The sequence below is a fragment of the Tenrec ecaudatus genome, chromosome 8 (genome assembly GCF_050624435.1).
Source record: "Tenrec ecaudatus isolate mTenEca1 chromosome 8, mTenEca1.hap1, whole genome shotgun sequence".
In the NCBI taxonomy this organism is placed as follows: domain Eukaryota; kingdom Metazoa; phylum Chordata; class Mammalia; order Afrosoricida; family Tenrecidae; genus Tenrec; species Tenrec ecaudatus.
The window spans coordinates 99,758,800-99,776,495 of NC_134537.1; the positions used below are offsets into that span (position 1 = coordinate 99,758,800).

A 17,696-nucleotide genomic window follows, 5' to 3' on the forward strand; every position below is an offset into this window, starting at 1 on the left:
CCAGGAGACAAAGCAAAGTAGCCATGATGAACCAGAGGCAGAAGACCAGGGACAGAACAGTGGAGCAGTGCTGAGACCATGGAAGTCTTAAGTAGAGGAATAAATGGGGTGTTGGCCCATGGAGACAGAAGCTAAGGGACAACACAGCTGAGGTTGAGAATGATGTGGCTGAGAGGTTAAGGACCAGAGAGACTTGACTGCTGAGAAAAGGCCCTACTGTGGATAAATCATGGCCTCCTTACTGCTTACTGATTCTGACTTATGGTCAACTGCCTTCATAAAACCCTTTGTCTGTGAAATCTGAGTGGCCATTGCAATGAATTGTAGAACCCACCATTGAAGTGAAGTGCCATGGGAAAAATGGTTACTATCAGACCAGGTAAAGCAGAAAGGGGCATGGAGGCATGTCTGACCTCCGCCTCATGGTAGTAGGGAAACCTGAGGAGACTAGATATGGCCCCCATCCATATTGTTATACTCAGGATGGCATTGGTAAATACAAACTCATCCCCAGTTATGACAATTTCCATAATATTGAATTTGCTCACTTTGTGTTTAAAAGACCATTGGATCATCCCATGGGGGCTATCTTGGAAACTCATTGGCAACACAGTCCAGGAAAGTTGGTGTGACTGTGCTGTTCTAATTCCTACTCAAAGGCAAAAAGGAACTGGCTCTGTAGGTCCAGCGGGATGCAGAAAAGGCATCCTTTGAGTCCAGGATGCACCACTGTGTGGAGTTAGGAATTTCCCCTAGGGTGTATGGGGTTTGGTACTACTGGGTGCAGTTTATTATCCAAATATCTTGATCCATCTGGTAAGACCTGTCTTTCTTTTTGACTGGTAATATTGGAGTGTCACATGGGGAATTAAAAGGGACCAAAAGTCCATGCTGGAGGAATTTACTAATAAGGGGTTATAGTCCTCTGATGGCTTCAGGTTTCAAAGGGTACTGCTGCTGGCAGGGAAACTGGGTGGGATCTTTGAGGAAAATCTTTATAGGGGTTGCTTATTGTCCGTGTCCCAGCCTTCAGGGTTTATGGCCCTTTCCCACTGCTCCTGTGTGGGACCTTGCAGCTCCTCGGCAGGAAGGATCATTTAGGATGAGGCCCTATGACTATGTTGGTGTGTAGCTTAGACAAAACATCGCAGCCTAGAAGAATGGCTGGACATTCAGGGATGACGAGAAGGCTATGAGAGAATTAAAAGTTGTCCCAAAGGCACCTTAAGGGTTCCATAAAGTGTCCAACTACAGGGTTTCCTGACATTCCCACGGTGCAAGTGGCTCTCGGTTCACTAGACCACATCAGCTCCAGCATCTCCACTTGGACTCAGTTGCCTTCCTCAAGGGCCATCTGCACCAAGTGCTGCTTGCAGACCCCCTTGGAGACACTGAGGATAACCAACTGTCTGCTTGTGGATTCTGACTTGACATCCATGCCCCAGTGCCCAAGCAACAGCCACCTAAATACCCTGGATTTGAGTGGTGACCCCAGGAATGGCTCAAACAAAGAGGTCATCACGGTTCTGGGGGGACCAAAGATGTGTGCTTAAAATGGAAAATGCTAACTGTGTGATTCCCACCTGAGTAGACATGGCATCGATGATAACGCTGCAGTCTTCTTCCACCCATTTCTAAACTGAAGCTACAGCTACTTCCTCCTTCAGTGTTGATCTTCCTTCTCTGGTCTCGTCTTTGACGTCTTCTTGACCTTCCTTAAAACACGAAGTTCATCTAAAAACTGTTGTTTTATGTGACACAGCGTTCTCTTACACCTGCTGCAAAGCTTCGATGATTTGAAAAGACATCACTTGAGTTTTTGGGTTTTTTTAAATCCATGGGGGGAAAAAAATCCATGTTACCCCTGACTTCAAAACATTTTTTCCCTTCTTTCGATGGCAGCTAACTAGACGAAGACAAAAGAGAGCTTGTCTGCATCTTATCAAAGAGATCCGATGACTCGTGTTTTGTTCAGAAATGGGTTATCTTCAGAGATTTAGATGGTCTCCATTCTTCAGAACAAATCTGTTTTCCTTTAAAAATAAAAAGCCACTGTGCAAACTTTGAATAAGTTTGAAAATCTGGTGACCTACGGTGGCTTGATGGCATTGTGAATTAGGAGCCAGCCTCCCAATTGCAAGGTCAGCAGCTTGAACCTGCCAGTCACTCCTGGGAGAAAGATAAGACTTTCCACTCTCAAAGATTTACACCTCAGAAACTGGTAGGGCAGTTTACTCTGGGGTAGAAATAGAATCAACTCAATGGCAGTGATGTTCGTTGTTTTTTTGTTTTTTAATATCCATAAAAGATTAACTAGTGTTTTATCTAAGAGAATAAAATCTTCATTAAGAAATAATTGAATCTTTCTGAAGTTAGAGAAAGACACAAAACAGAATTTCAAGTATTTTCTTTATTGTAAATGTTGTATTTGTATATGAATATAAACACAAACCAATTTTTAAAAAACGAATTAATTTCTATTAATAAACTTATTATTAAACTTTATTATGAAAGATTATGAAAAAGTTTAGTGTTTAAAATTGCACTGTCCATATCATCTCTTCCATAGTGATAAATCCTTTTTTAACACAGCTGGGAATATAACTCACAAATACCACATTAATTCTTCTGCACTCCTCTAAAAACAAAACAAAACCAAAAATACATTTCTTCCTTCCTTCCTTCTCCAGCCTCATTCCTTTGAAATTATTAGTGACAACTGAGACATGATCCAGCACACCTTAGGAAATGTAAACATTCTAAATGATATTCATAGTAAACTTTGAAAATTCAGATTTTAGACTTAATTTTTAAAGTGCTCATGAAATTCTTTAGTGGTTTTATAGTAGCTCAATTGAGTAAAGTATTATAATTTTTCCTGCTTTATTATAGCCATGAATCAACTGAACCTCAGATTAATTCTATTAAATACGCCGTACCTTAAATCTTATCATTTATTTAAATAATTATGCACTGCAATGGATGCCATGCTTCAACATGATTCACACTAGAAATTCTAATACTAAATTAAATTTCCTAATCATTGTCATAGCTGAAGATCATAAAAACAGAGTTAATAACTGTGTGAATGCACACACATCTTAGAGTATTTTATTCTTTTAAAATAAAATAAAGCCAGAGGGTGGTTCTTGTGCAATCATCTAAAGACAATGATTGTTAGTGCATGCAAGGTGAAATGTATTCATTACTGGCAGCTAATTAGTGCATTTCCACAGGTATTAGATTATTGCCTGTTCAATTAGAATCTACATTAATAAAACTAAAGTAAAAGTTCAGAATAACATTTAAGCACATAATGAAAAAACTTAATCTAATACAGTTAATTTGAGAATCATTACAATCATATATTCAAAATAACAATCCATGTTAAGTGCATTAACCTGATAGATAACCTAATACAGTTTATTCAGTGACGGAAATGGAAGTTTTATTTCAAATTCTGTGGCTTAATGAATATCCTTGTATTTACCAATACCTGGTACTTAGTTCTTGTTTATCTGTGTTAGTATAATTTCTTAACATGGTATTTTCCTTTGATTTGCAGCAGGAAGAAAGGCTTATCAAGAAAACAACAAGGAAAAAATAATCATCAGCTCAATTCCCTGAAGATATTAGAGCAAGAGGAAAGGGTAAAAAAAAATCAAGTGAGAGAACTATATAAAGGAGGTGCAGGAGCTCGACGAGCAGGAATTAAATTTCCCTGAGATGATACTTTCGGTTGTGGTGGAGGTGGCCTGTGAGGAGGGGAAAGAAATAGTTAATAGTTTATACTGAATGCAACACGGTCATAGTCAATACAAGTTTCACATGACACCATCCACAGCATCGTTGACAGTACTCGAACCTACCTGCTATTCTGGTATTACTATTTGTTTTACACTGAATTGTGTCCTCCCCAAATACTTGGAAAATCCTAACATCTACGCCTATGGTTATAATTCTGGTGTCAATTTGAGAGGATTAAGAGTGAAGGGGTGGAGTCTAGCCTGTCAACCAGGTCGTAACTTGATGACCTCATATGGAGGTGCTAAGGCAATAAACAGCTCACTGGAGGCGGGACACACGCTCACTCCTTGGGAGACAGTGCAGCTGACAAGACACATGGTGCTGCACTAGTGCCCTGTGGAGACCCCTGCCAGCACTGAGATGCTTCCACTGCCACTGGATCTTCCTATCCACTGGCCTGTGATCCTCCTGCATTTGGTGTCATTGCATATGTTTCCCGAGTCTGAAGAGGACTTTATAGATTGGTATCGGAAATATGGGCTAATATCAGACTTACAGACTTGATCTGCACTGGGCTGAGATGTACAATTCCTCTTTATATAAAGCTCTTTCTTATACATATGAGTGTCTATGAATTTGTTTCTCTGGTCTACCCAGACCAACACAAATCCCATCTGTATATCAGGGGGGTTCTTGTTATGATAATGACCCCATAGACATAATTCCATAGACATATTTATCACATATTATGATAATGAGGGGGGATAGTGTGAGGTGCATTTTCAGAAACTAAGAAATAAAAGACACATAATCTAAGCTCATTATGAAGAAAAAAGCAAACAGGTATGGGGAAAGATTGATGCTAAGGGCCAGGGAGCTCTCCCAAGAACCAGGTAAAAGTGAAGAGTCAAGGACATCCCCTCAGAGCAGTGAAAAGTGAAAGGTCATCCCTAGAGCTGGTGCCCTGTGTTCAAACTTCCCTAATACTGTACTGTGAGAAAATAAACACCTCTGCTAAAGCACCCACATGAGGTTGTTTCTCTTCCAGAAGTACTAGATAACGCTGACATAGTCTCTCGATCCTCAGATGGAGTTCAGTGTAGTATTACATAATAAAAATCACATACAGACACACTCCCAGTGTTGTAATCAATTGTAACTTGAACGATTTATTGCATTTTGAGAGTGGGTAAACATTTAATGTGATATAAAATGCTACTAAAAATTATCTTCATGGGAAAAAAATGATCTTCTTGGGTAGAAAGGGAGAACCAATTAAAAGGATCTACACATAACCCCCTCCATGGGGGATGGACAACAGAAATTTAGGTGAATGGGAGGCGTCGGATAGTGTAAGATTACAAAATAATAATACTTTATAAATTATCAAGGGTTCATGAGGGAGGGGGAGGGGGAAGGAGTAGAAAAATTGAGGAGCTAATATCAAGGGCTCAAGTAGAAAGCAAATTTTTTAGAATGATGATGGCAACAAATGTACAAATGTGCTTGACAACATGGATGTATATATGGATTGGGGTGAGAGTTGTACGAGCCCCCAATAAAATGATTTTTTAAATTATCTTCTTTCCTGCTGATTTAAAATTCATCTATTGAATCATTCGTTTTAGCTCTTGTATTTTTCAGTTTGGGAATTTTCATTTTATTTTTCTATAGTTTCTAGTCCTCTGCTGAAATTCTCAATTTAACTTTTAATTCCATAGACATATTTATCACTTTTATTTTAAAGTCCAAGTCTGATAAGTCTATTAACTGGGTATCATCCAAATCCATTTCCATGATCTGTTATTTTTTATGGTTTGAATACCATTTTCTGGTCTTAATTGCATGTTGTTCTTGGGTGTGTGTGTGTGTGTGTGTGTGTGTGTGTGTGTGTTAATTGGGAGTCAATAAAAAAACTGCAGAAATAAATTGAGGCTCTAGTTTACTTTTAGCCCTGGGTCTCATTACAAAGCAGGGAATGTTTTGGGTTTTTTTTTTTTTTTGGTTTTTTGTCAGGGCATGTTTTTAAGGGTACCTTTTCTTTCATGAGATCCAAGTGTTGCCTCTCCTACCCTGAGTCTACTGGAACCGCTTTTAGCTTCTTAACATTTCAAATGTCACTTCAGGGCAGGAAAAGACATTAAGAACAGAACAATGCCCCCACAAAGCTAGGTTCATCTCTTGCCTTCTATCGCCCCACAAATCACTGGGTTGATAGCTCTTTGCTTTCTTTATACACAGATTTTCTTATATTCTCTAACTCTTCTAGTTATTTTTAATGGAAAGTCAAGTTCAAACCATTTGGCTTCTTATTGGTGGTTATTTTAAACATCCTTGCTTCTGAATCGATGCACACCAAGGATGCAACAGTTGATTGTATGTTCTATTGTAGCATCCTTAAATTTCATTTTGAGTTTTTATTTTTATTTTTTATCATTATATTGGGGGGGGATTCTGACATTTTAGTAATATGACCAAACTTACATAAAAGTTCCACAAAATCTTTCCTGCAAAATGTGCTCTCTAAATAGATGGCAATAAATACCTTGCTCTAGATTAAATTAAATACAAAAGAAAGTACTAGACATTAAGTAAATAATTAGTAATTAAATATTAGATGATAAAAATTAAAATACAAAGTATTAAATATTAACTCTTATTTCTATTTAAATTAAGTATGACAGTGAGTTAAACTAAACAAATTCAATTCAGACCTTGATGGAAACTGCTGAGGTTGCTTGGCTGCATAGGTTGGTACTGGAAATCTGTTTGCAAAAGCAGGCTAGAAGAAGAAAAAAGTTATTACTATAATATACTCCTAAATGTTTAACATATGCTATTTTCCAGTAAAAGCAATCAATATACTTAAAATCAATGAATAGATTCTTTACTTCTAATGATGGCATTTCAAAATATTTTTCAGCTAATCTTTACCAGTAATATAAATACTTAATTCTATTAAGGCTATGCTTCTGAATCAAAAATATTAAACTATAAGCTTGATTCATATTAATTGCATTAAGTAAATAGCAGCATATTTCCTGTGTTAATATATTTTAAACAAAGTCTTCCAAAATTTGTTGCCAAACCTGTATAGATTTTCCATCTATTACTCTACAATCCTTGATTTTGAAATGCATGATTTTTTTCCTTGACAAGGTAAATGGAATAAACGTTCACCTAAAATTGAGACTATATAACCATGAACAAGAAAGTAAAATTATTTACAAATATCACGAAACATTAAGAAAAGTTAGGGATGATCAGGTGGAATTTCTAATCTAAAACTTTTTTTTTTTTACTATTTACTATTAGTTCCCAAAGTTCTATGAGAAGCTAATATGCAGACTTTCAGGAAAAGGCATGCATGCTTTTTGGTCCTACGATGGAATGTGTAGGGTATCATCTACTATTTTTGCTCCACAGAAAGATGTGTAAATACTGTAAAAAGAGACAAGGAATGCAATAAATGTCACTATTTCTTCCACCAAGCAGCACTTTTTAAAAATGATCATTAAAAAGAAGAGTCTCTTCAAAAAACATGCTAGGAAAAATAGATTTACACTTGCAGAAAAATGAAGCAGGAGTTATGCCTAATACCACACACAAAAACAAAGTCAAGTGGACAAAAGCGCTAAACACACAATAGAACCAGAGAAAAAGTAGAAGAACAAGCAGGGGTAACACTGGCAGGTCTAACTTTCAATGGTGGATTGTCTAATAACAAAAGCACAACTAGCAAAAGGCAAAATAAAGAAATGAGACCCCATAAAAATAAAAATCTAAAATATTTCACACACCAAAAAAATTTTAAAAGAGAAGCTACCAACTGGGAGACTATCTTTGAAAAGCATTATGCCCAACCTGAATCTAATAAACATAATATATGTAAAACTTTGACAACTTAACAACAAAAATATAAATAACCCAATCACAAAATGGATAAAGGACTTGAAAAAAACATTTCTTCAAAGAGAATATTCAAACAACAAACACATGAAAAGTCTCAATGTCATTAGTCATCCGAGAGATATAAATCAAACCCACAAAGGCATTTGAGTTCATTCCTTCTTTCTATGATTTCAATCCTACTTCCAGGATGACTAAGACTTGAAAAAGATAATAAAATAACAAATGTTTAAAGAATGTGGGAAAATTAGAATCCTTACCAATTGTTGATGGGTTTGCAAAGTGGGCTGTCATTGGAATACTTAAAAGTAGAAGTACTATGTGACCCAGAAATTCCATTCCTTAGCATACACCCAAAAGACTCAAATAGAAATTTGTACTCTAATGTGTATTGCAGTACTATTCACAATAACCAAAAGGGGGAAATGACTGAAAACTGGTACATACACACAATGAAATACTGCTCGGCCTGTACGCGAAATGCTCCGGTGTGAATGGAGTGTGGAGAGGCAATGTTATGCAAAATAGGTCAATCACAAAGGGGAAATATTATATTAAAAGACAAGAAAAGGTAAATGTATAGAAACCAAAATTTACTGTGTTCCTGAGAGCCAAAGGGGGAAAGGAGCTAGTAGTAATGGGCAAAGTACATTGATTAAGGGCAGGGTTACATACCTGTAATGATGATTCCTATCAGTGAGGTGTGCACCTGCTTTTAAATTTTTGCGTGGCAAAAAGTTATGTGATAGATGTATGTACAACAACCCTCTGGACCCCTGCCCCCACCCCCGTCCCACGCAAAAGAAAAAGTATTTGCTGAGGCTGCTTATGGGCAACCTAATATCTCATGGGATTTGGTTCCTTGGTTTGGAGAGATTTTGTGTTTACCTTTAATAAATGTATTGGGGGTTCGTACAGCTCTCATAACATCCCCTCCATCAACTGTATCCAGCATATTTGTACGTATGTTGCCGTCATCATTTTCTAAACATTTATTTGGTTTGGAGGGTTAAAGACATGGCTCCAGGGGACATCCGGTGCACTGGCCTGGTAGTATGTCTAGCACTTCTGTTCCAGCTGCCGATGATTGCACGGTGGTTTGGGGCTGTGGCAATCACCTAATCGGGTGTCAATTTAAGGATTAAGAGTGTAGGGGTGTATATGTATGGATTGTGATAAGAGTTGTATGAGTCCCTAATAAAATGTAAAAAAAGAAAGAAAAAAAAGAAAATGATTAGGGCAAAGAATGTACAGATGTGCTTTATACAATTGATGTATGTATATGTATGGACTGTGGTAAGAGTTGTATGAGCCCCTAATAAAACTTTTTTTTAAAAAAAAAAGAGAGTGTAGGGGTGGAGTCTAGGCTGTTAACCTGGAGAAAACCAAGGAGACTTCTGTGTAGGCATGGTCTTCTCCTGAGAATTCTGGGAAATCTGGGACTTCCTTCTTGGGAAGCAGAAGACGCTTCTCTCTCTCTCTCTCTCTCTCTCTCTCTCTCTCTCTCTCTCTCTCTCTCTCTCTCTCTCTCTCTCTCTCTCTCTCTCCTACTCCCTGGGAGACATTGCAGAAGACAAGCCACATGGACGTGACCAGACCTCGGAAGCCAGAGAAGCCACAGAGAGACCCCTGCCAGTGCTGAGATGCTTACAACGCCACTGGACCCAGAGACTTTCTACCCACTGGCTTGTGACTGTCCTGCATTTGCCTTCATTGCATGTGTTTTGTGAGTGGATTGGTATCAGACATGTGGGCTAATGTTGGACTTATGACCTTGGACTGGACTGGGTTGGGATGTTTTCTCAATGTTCAATTGTTCTTGTATAGAAATCTCTTTCTTATACATATATGTGTGTCCATGCATGTGTTCCTCTAGTCTACCCAGACTGACACAGGGTTTTTCAAAACTCATAAGCAGCCATGAAAGGCACAACCATTGGTTTCTATTCATTTGGAGTAACAGAAGAAGAGTCGAGACAATGAAAGGTGCAGCTAACTGCCTTCATGGACAGCTGCCTCCTTTGCCCTGGATGGCAAAATGGGATGGTGCCTGGCTCCCATTACAAAACATGCTGATTAGAGATCCCATAGAAGAATCCTGATCAAAAGGGGAGAGATACAGAGAATTTCTCATTGACTCTAAGCTTTCTGGGGCCATGGCGAGTGAACGAAGTCCTAAATTATTGCCCTGAGATAATCTTTAAGCCTTAAACAAAAATATCCCCTGAAACTATCTTAAAACTGAATAATAGTTCTCTTTACCGAGTAAAAAACGGTCAGCCTTGAGCATTGTGCTCTATATGAACTATGCATATGGAATCACACCCACAACATCAACCAATTAGATAGGAACCTTCAAGGAAATGCACTTAGATGAGTAAGAGAGGAACAACTCAGAAACGGGGGCGGGGGGGGGGGAGAACGGTGCTGCACCTGGATGAATGTAACCAATGCTCCTGAAGAATACGTGTAGAAGGAGCTGAATGGGCGAATGTTATGCTGGATATTCTCAACATAAATAACAAACTAAGCAAAATACATAGTGAAATTCCTCTTCATAGAATATATCTGACATATTCATTTATTTATTTACTTATTTATATTCTGTTTCCATTAATCCAGTTTCCTGCCTCCTTTGCTTTAAAGTAATTGATGTCTGTTTGGTCGCTTATAAGTGATTTTTAAAGTAGCACTATACTTATATCTTTTTCTTTCTTTGGAGCTAATCTGTTATTTGGCAACAGGTGGCCTTAAGGTGTTAATTTCCATCGTGGGTATAAATAATATCTCAGGGTTTCGGGAGTCCTCCAGTCTCAACTGTCCAAATAAGACTGTTCTTTTATTTATGTTTTAGTAATGTGAGGTTCAGTTGTTCTGTTCTTTTGCTTGTTTTGTTTTCAGTAATTTGAGGTCCACATTTTTATCCCATTCTCTGATATATGATTTTAAATATAAGCAGGCATGTTCAGGATGCTTGATACAGCGTGTGTGTGTGTGTGTGTGTGTGTGTGTGTGTGTGTGTGAAATAATAAGGCTAGAAATAAAAGGTTTTAAATATTTTTGTTAAATCCATAAAATGAATGGCATGCAGGTAATAAAAAAGACGAAGGTGCATGCTCATTCCTGGCAAACAGTCGACTGAATGCCTAAAGAAACCCGCTCAGTATAAAGTTGGTTTAAATATTTAAAAGCTACTTGATATTTTTTATATGTGATATCTGGCTGAATTGATGGAGAAATGAGAAACATTTTAAGAACTATAAACAATGCTAAAAGCATGAAAGAATACAGAATATGGAATATTATTGGGCCCTGTAAAGATCTTCTCTTTCTTGGCTGGCTAAAGTATGCACTTGAGGTACCACACAGACAGAGGGGACAGGAGCTGTGGTCTGAGTTAGACGGAAGGCTCAGTCTAAGACTCTGTACCCTGTGATAGTTAGGTTTTAGGTCAATGTGACTGCACCAGAATTCACAGGAGCTGGAAGTTATGGCCTCCCCCCTGATATGAATCCGCTGTGAGCAAACAAGCAGTTGAGGGAAGACTAGGGTAGAAGACAACTCAAAGGACGTTTCCTAAGAAGGTGGCCTCCTGATATTGAAGCAAACTATGTGGGGAAAGGCTTGGCTCTTCTTGCTGGTCTAGATCCTGCATCTGGCTCATTGGCAGCCTATACAGCTGGCTGACCCTGGGAGTTATCAATGGCCTGTCATTTTGCCTGCTGATCCATTCTGCCTCTGAAGCCACCTGACCTGCTGACCTTAGGGCATCCACCTCAGCCTCCACCAGCTTGTGATCTTCTGCTTCCTGGTTCATCTACTGTAAAAGCTATGCGAGTCCTATAAAGCCTCCACCTTAACATCTAACCCATGGACTTGTACAAGATCGGACTTGACCACGTCTAGATCTGTACGAGGCACTTGTTTTGGACATAATTCTTTATTTTTGTATGCGTTAATGAATCGATCAATCAATCACTCTGGTTTTGCTTCTCTAAAGAACCTAGTCTAATGTAATTCCTAAGGATAAAATCCTGATTGGGTTATCTAACAAAATAAACGCCTGTCCCCTGGAAGAACTAGTGAAATGAGAATTTTTTAAAAAGTAAAAAAAACAGAGTCAATGGAGACATTCTACTCACTTGCCCGTCCTCATGAGAGACTTAGGGACCAGTGTTTACACACTTGTGTAGCAAAAACAAAACAAAAACAAACAAGAACTTTAAAGATATCAAAGATTGTCTATGCCCCAAAGTACCTGGCTAAGTAAAATAAACATTTTCTGTAGGAACCCACTACAATTCAGGACCCTAACAAATCCTGAATATTATTCTAAGGAATATGTATTCTTATCAATAACACAAAGCACAGAAAGAAATAGGCCATGGTGAGTGAACAGAAACACAAGCCACAGAATCTACCAAGACTGCAGGCATTAGAACAATCAGATATACAATATGAAGGAGGTATGTTTTATATTTTTAAAGAAAAAATACTTTTACTACAATTAGTCTACAAGATACTATCATAAATATGTTTGTCTACTTGTAAAATCAAGAAGAACTACAGAAACAAGCACTTCAAATTACTGAAATTAGAATTTCAACAAATGGGTCTAACAGCAGATTATACATAAATAAGGGCAGTTTAGTAAATGAAAGGTAGATCGAATATTATTTCTCAAAATTAGAACACAGGAACAAAAAAGATGGGAACTATGAAAGAGAAGTTAAGATATGTTAAAGATAAGACATGTTAAAATATCTAATAGGCAACTAAAAGGGCTTTATGTAGGATCATGAGAAAAACATTTAATGATAAAATTACTAAAACTTACTGAAAAGTAACATACGGATTTGCATGCATACAACTCTATTGACATTTGAAAACCAAAGAACAGCTATCATGAACAACCTTAACGAATTCTCACTGTCAATATGGGTGATATCAGCAAGAAGAATATAGATATACATTTTAAATATTCTAAGGATGAAGGAAAGCATGTGAATACCTTCTAAATACCATGCAGTGATGTAAGGTACATTTTAAAAAATATAATTAAAGAACAAAAGGCCCAAGCAATTTTTTGCTGTTGTTTTCTCTTCGTGAAGGAGGGAAAAGAAATCGAATGGGGCGGGTTGCATTCACAGCTCTCTCCGGTTTTACAAAGTCCCGGCTGGCACAGGGACTAGGTTTGGAGTTTGAAATACGGCTAATGCAAAGGAAGAACTGAATGCTTCAGCTTCACTGAAGGGTGCATGTAAAGAACCGCATGTAGGGAGTGCTACTGCTATGTTAGATACTGCAGTTCTACAACGTCATACATGTGCACAAGATGACATACAGTAGATAGACTGTTCATTTTAACCTTGTCAATAAAGCACTGACGTCTGGTAATAGGATAATGGGTTAACAAGATTATCCATCATTTATATAACATACCATCAACAGTGAAAAGGAATGGACGAGAGCATGTGTCATCAATAACACAATGCTAACAAAAACAGGTAGGTTGCAGGTACATGTGTAAATATCTGCAATGCTGTAAACATCAGAACCTGATGCTGCTGTGCGCCACTCAGTCAAGGACTCTGGTCGAGGCTCCAGGACAGAGTACAACGGCCTCATGGGATTTGCTAGGCTGTAACTCCTTGGGGCAGTAGATTGCCAGCTCTTTGCTCCTGGAGAGAGCTTGGTGATGTCAACCTGCCAACCATTCACTGAGCAGGTAGCAGCTGAACATAATGTCAGCAGGACTCCTTTTAAAACATGATGAGAAATAGCTAATCATTTCCCTTCCACCTAATTGGATAGAATTTAAAAGTCTAACAAGACTAAGTACTGGCAAAGATGTCGTCAACAGGAATACTTGTACACCACTAATGATACAATCACTCAAGGGTATAAGCCACTTTAAAATACGTATATTTTCCAACCCAGCAATTTAATTCCTATACACTATAGATCAGTACTCTCCCAACTTTCTGTGACAATAAAAATGCAGAAACCCCCATAGGTGCATAAGACAACATATATTGAATGTTCATCTTTACCTAGTTAATGAAAGTTGGAGTCTATAATAGTATAATAAATGTATAGGATTGTATTCCATTTCTATAACAAAAACATCAGCAGTGAAAATTAATAAACCAGAGTATATATCAATAGTATAATGTTAATGCAAAAAGGCAAGTTGCAGATATATGTGTAAAATATCAAATGCAACATGATAAAAAGTTTAAAAACAGGTAACAATATATATATTGCTATATAGATATGTAGTAAAACTGGATTGCTACCCCAATACTCTCAAATACTGTAACAGGAAGAGTTTAAAACAGGGGATTATCTGATCTTACTGCTAAAACAATTAGGCCTATTCAGGAGTTCCAAACAAAAAGGTAGCAGGCAATATCTGTATCTATATATTACAGATAAAGACATATCATTTTTCATGTAATTTCCCACCCTTGGTTCCCACTAAGCAAGGCACTCTTAGTGTCTGAATGTCTCCTTTCCTGCTCACTGAGTCATGGACCTTGCTGGAAATCCCCTAACCCAGGAACTTCCTGGAATCAGAATGCTCCTCAAGTCCTTAGTGTCTATATTATGCGTATGCCTACGTAGCAATTAACATTTTATATCAAACATGTAACCGCTTATTATATTCAAGAAAAAGAACTCTTTTCATTTTAAACTTACGGCTTCTCTGGGAGGACTCACTGGAGAGACAAAGCGAGGGGAACTCACAGGTTGTCTAGAAACATTTGGTTGATTTTTGTCATCTGATCTAAAAGATAAAATTACAGCTCAGCTGAATTAAGTTTAAAACATTTCTACTTTAAATATTACATATACTCTGAATTTTTCCAAATATAATTAACAGTGTTGGCTGCGGTGGTAGGAACAATCACACTGATATTGCATGGCACTTGTAATAGGCTTTCACTCATTTTAAATCCTTATGGTATCAGAAAGTATAATTAACTCCATTGAAAAACTGAAATTCTAATAAATGATGAAATATAGTTAATTGTACAATCATATTCTCAAATGTTCCTCCTTAAATCTTCCTATAATTAGAGAACATAAAAGCATAATCTTAGGCTGCCTGCACAATACATAAAGCAGTCACTGTGAAAATCAGGAACAGCAAGCAGGTTAGCTGAAAAGCTTGGTAGAAATGTCTGACATGGCAGCAGTTATGAAACTAAAATTTAAGAGATGTCGGCTGCAGGATTGAGTGAATGAATTGGTGCGTCTGAAGGGTGCTGGGAAGTAAGAGAAAGAAATGATAAGCAGAGACATCTGTTGGAGGATATGTTAAATATTAAAGCTAACATTATAAAACTTTGAAAATCTATAGTGAGAAATTGAACAAAGGTGAGCAAGCAAGACACACATAGACATCATTATTTTAACAACATTACCTAGTTATGAGGTCGATACAATGTGCCAGCAAAGCGCTATGGGTTTTAAATGTTAGTATTTATTTAATCCTCACATCAACTTTTTGAGATTGGAACTATTAATAGTCCCACTTTAGAGGCAGAAAACCATCACTAAAAGAGTTTTATTTATTTCTCTAGATATATTTCTAGCTAATGACTAACCTGGAACTTGAATTCAGATCTAAGTACATAGCCCATAATACTCAGACTAATGACTAGAATTGATCAATTAAATTAATGACATGAGAATACAACACACAAACGTGAAATGTCAAGTCTGAACTATGGCAGATCTAAATTTCTTTAATCAAAATCTACTCCTTTAAACCTTATAATTCACAAAATATGGTAGGTTTCTAATACAGATATTTTAAAACTCTCCCTCTTTGGGAAATGGTACTTGAGATAAAAGATTTAGCAGAAACATTTTTTATATGTATACTTTTTATGACAAAATAGAACTCTCCCCCCCTCAAATAAAGAACTCTCCCATAGGGTTTTCCAAGATATAACCTTTACAGGAATGGATAGCAGGTCTTTCCCCATGAAGCCACTGGGCGTGTTCGATCCACCAACCTGTAAGTTAGTAACCAGCCCAGTACTTTACCACGGTGCTAACGCGGATCCATACATAATCTCTAAGAAGGAAACTCCAAACAGAAGTCATCACAACCCAAAATGATTCGCCTAACACTCAGAAAGATCACTCACCATAATCCTTTCCCCTCAGCATGGAGTCAATACTGACTCACACAGTTATCCTACAGGACAGGGTAGAAATGTCCCGGTGAGTTTCCAAGACGGTAGCTGTTTACCAGCGTAGAAAGGCCCATCTTTCTCCCAAGGTGCCGAAAGGCTGGTAGTTTCGAACTGCCCAATAGGGCTTAGTCACCACAAATTTTGTCATTGCTGTGTCTTTTGTTAGCAAGTCTGTGCTGACTCATGGCGATCCCACGTGTCATAGGAAAGAACTGCTCCCTAGGCTGTAATCTTTACAGAAGCAGATCACTAACTGCAAGCTCTCTGCACCCCTGGAGATCTTTACTAAAAGGAGTCCTGGCGCCTCAGTGCTTAGGTGTTCAGCTGGTAACACAAGGTGAACAGTTCAAACCCATCCGCCTCTACACCTGGGGAAAATGTGGCCGTCTGCGTCTGAAAGCCACAGACTTGAAAACCCCTTGGGATAGCTCTTCTCCGTCCTGGAGGGTCCTTGGCAATTAGAATGGACGAGCATCAACGTGCTTTGTGATGGGGCAAACCTTCACTACATCTTAGGCCCTGCCAATCACATCAAACGATTAGAGCTAGCACTTAGAACCTTATTGTGGCAGTTACATAATTTCATGTCAACTTGAAGATATATAAAAGTGTAGAGATGGAGTTTAGCCTGTCAATCGCATCACAGCCTGATGACCTCACTTTTTTCCACTACCACGGTTGGATCCACACAACTTTGCACCTACCGGTCTATATTCCTGCATTCTGCATCTGCATGTGACTGTGTGAGGCTGAAGAGGGCTAAATGGACTAGTAGCAGACTAATGGATTTGAGGTGGACTGGGCTGGGATGTTTTCTCAATATATAATTACTTCTTGTTATAAAACTCTTTCTTACATATATATGAGTGTCGCTGGATTTGTTTCTCTAGTCAACCCATCCCCACACATTTCCTTTTAAAGGACTGTCAACCTCTATGATATTACTTTAAATTATATAAATATGACTTTGAAAGAAAAATATAAAAGTACTCATATGTTTGTGAGCTCTTCCTTCTGAAGCAACCTTTCCGTAGTTGATCTCTCTTGAAGAAGACAAGACCAGCAAGTGCGCTAAGGGGAACAATGAGGAAGAAAAACACCAGGAGCCCATCCCTCAAGGCAGTATTCTTTTCTAGACAGAGAAAAAATTAAAAGTCACTAGCTCTTATGCCAACTCATACCACCCAGAACATACGCCACCCTTATAAAGTTTTTACATTAATTTTTTCAAATATGTAATACATCACTTGCTTCAAAAATCCAGCTGATGTAAGTTGAATGAATACATCCCGGCTTCTGAGGAGACCTCGCTTCCTTGACTCTACCTGGCCCAGCAGATCCCCTAAGAAAACACTGTTTGGGCTACACCTTGCTCTCTGGGTCCTGGTCGTACTGGTAACCGAAGACCTGTCCCTAGTTATAATTAGTGCCGAGACACCATCTTGCTTAGGAGACTGCTGGAGACACCAGCACTCGGGCTCGCCTGGTCTCTGTGCGATCTTTTTGGTGCTCACGGAGCTGCTTGCCCAAGTCAAGATTTTTACTCAAAATGGAAAATGCTGGACCGTGTGAGCTCTCAACTTCAGTACATGTACTGCCACCAGCTCCTGAACTTCTGCCATAATTGCCTCACTCGTCAGGATGATGGTTTCCCTCATCTGCTCCTCTCTGAGGCTTTCTCCACCTTCCATAACGCGCCTGACCCATCGAAAACTGCTGTCCCATGGAACGCCACGTCCTTGGAAACGTGCTGAAAAGTGCTGACAGCTTGGGAAGATGTCCACTTAGGCTTTATTGAAATCTGATATTAGCCCTGACCTCAAAATACTT

The 17,696-nt window shown here is 38.3% G+C and overlaps 1 protein-coding gene across 1 annotated transcript in view; it reads right to left on the reverse strand.

Annotated features, from left to right (window-relative positions):
- Positions 1-2,392: 2,392 nt before the first annotated feature.
- The window catches only part of ADAM9 (ADAM metallopeptidase domain 9), a 142,429-nt gene continuing 127,125 nt past the window's right edge, over positions 2,393-17,696 (reverse strand). Inside the window, exons 19-22 of the mRNA XM_075556635.1 lie at positions 16,857-16,998; positions 14,359-14,446; positions 6,462-6,529; positions 2,393-3,755 (exon numbers count right to left, since the gene is read on the reverse strand). Coding sequence (XP_075412750.1) covers positions 3,662-3,755; positions 6,462-6,529; positions 14,359-14,446; positions 16,857-16,998 — 392 coding nt within the window. The 3' untranslated portion in view covers positions 2,393-3,661. The remainder of the gene's footprint in view (positions 3,756-6,461; positions 6,530-14,358; positions 14,447-16,856; positions 16,999-17,696) is intronic.